Source organism: Sinocyclocheilus grahami, unplaced genomic scaffold, assembly GCF_001515645.1.
Source record: "Sinocyclocheilus grahami isolate Dianchi unplaced genomic scaffold, SAMN03320097.WGS_v1.1 scaffold252.1, whole genome shotgun sequence".
NCBI lineage: Eukaryota > Metazoa > Chordata > Actinopteri > Cypriniformes > Cyprinidae > Sinocyclocheilus > Sinocyclocheilus grahami.
Window position 1 is genome coordinate 265,722 of NW_015505431.1, and position 1,424 is coordinate 267,145.

General features: G+C 33.6%; 1 protein-coding gene across 3 annotated transcripts in view; it reads left to right on the forward strand.

Annotated features, from left to right (window-relative positions):
• crtac1a (cartilage acidic protein 1a) overlaps positions 1 to 1,424 on the forward strand; it is a 7,946-nt gene that overhangs the window by 3,515 nt on the left and 3,007 nt on the right. For 2 of the 3 annotated variants that reach the window (XM_016289834.1, XM_016289835.1), the window contains exons 6-8: positions 146 to 280; positions 358 to 494; positions 1,046 to 1,182. In XM_016289834.1, the coding sequence (XP_016145320.1) occupies positions 146 to 280; positions 358 to 494; positions 1,046 to 1,182 (409 nt within the window). The remainder of the gene's footprint in view (positions 1 to 145; positions 281 to 357; positions 495 to 1,045; positions 1,183 to 1,424) is intronic. The other variant, XM_016289833.1, reaches the window with a different exon arrangement.

A 1,424-nucleotide genomic window follows, 5' to 3' on the forward strand; every position in this document is an offset into this window, starting at 1 on the left:
GGGAACTAAAATAAAACTTGCCGCTGAAAACATTACCAGAACATATATAATGTTCTCTGAACATTCTAAGAACAAGAACATTCCTAGCTGGGGACACTTGTTATGGAATATTAATGTTATAAAAGTGTTAATGTTGTTTTATAAGGTGGCCGTGGTGTAGTTGTCGGTCCAATCCTCAGCGACACAAGGTCTGACATTTTTTGTGACAATGAAAATGGACCCAACTTCCTGTTCAAGAACAACGGTGATGGAACTTTCACAGACGTGGCCGCCGAGGCAGGTGAGAAACCTGACTTTATATTTACAGTACTGATTTGTAATCCTCCCTCAGACTTATGTTTTATGGTTTGATGACAGGAGTTGAAGACAGATATCAGCACGGGAGAGGTGTGGCGCTGGCCGACTTTAACGGCGACGGAAAGACAGACATTGTTTACGGCAACTGGAACGGTCCACACCGCCTCTACCTGCAGGACGTCCAGCAGAGATTCAAGGTGAGTCACATCTGAGCAAAACAGCCTTTGATTAATTACAATTTTTGTATTGTTTTCAGTTCAAATATCAACAAAGTCCAGTAAAACAAAATGCACTTCAGTGCGGTAAGACAATCTATGAGAACAAATCAGGTTACAAATATAGTTCAAAATATACAAAACTGGCCAAAAATATACATTTGTTAAATACATTTCAAAATATATATTCTGAAAATATATTCTCTACCCATATATTTTTGGGGCAAGTTTTTTTTGTAAATATTTGGAAATGTATTTTAATAATATAAATATAAATCATCAGTCCATGAAAATACATTCACATCATTTTTGAAGAAAAACTTTGCTCGTCTATAACACATGTGAACATATAATAGTTCAATAAAAATAGTGAGAAGGTGGAAACTAAATATATTAGATTTTTTTTTTTGATCATATAGATTCACCCTTTAGAACATATTTAAAAAACATGAATGAATGATTATTTTTTTTGCCATATGGGTCTATATAAATCTGTATCTGTAATAATGAATCAGTCTGTTGTGTTGTTGTAGGACGTCTCCACACAGGCCTTCGCCACTCCGTCACCCGTTCGCACCGTCATCGCTGGCGACTTTGACAACGATCTTCAGCTTGAAGTCTTCTTTAACAACATTGCTTACCAAGGAAATGCCCCCAACAGAATCTTCAGGTACTTCAGCTCTGATGTGCGATATTCACTGATATATATTTATATTGTTTAGAGATTATAATGTCTTTTTCAATAGTTAATTTGTCCTTGTAAACCAATTTTCAGTAATTGTAATACAGTTGAAATTAAATAAAATATAAATATTAGATAAACATAACTTAAAAAATTTAATGAAATTTAGAAATGAAATAATTCCTAAAACGAAAGCTGAATATAAAATATTTCAATATAAATACTTAAAA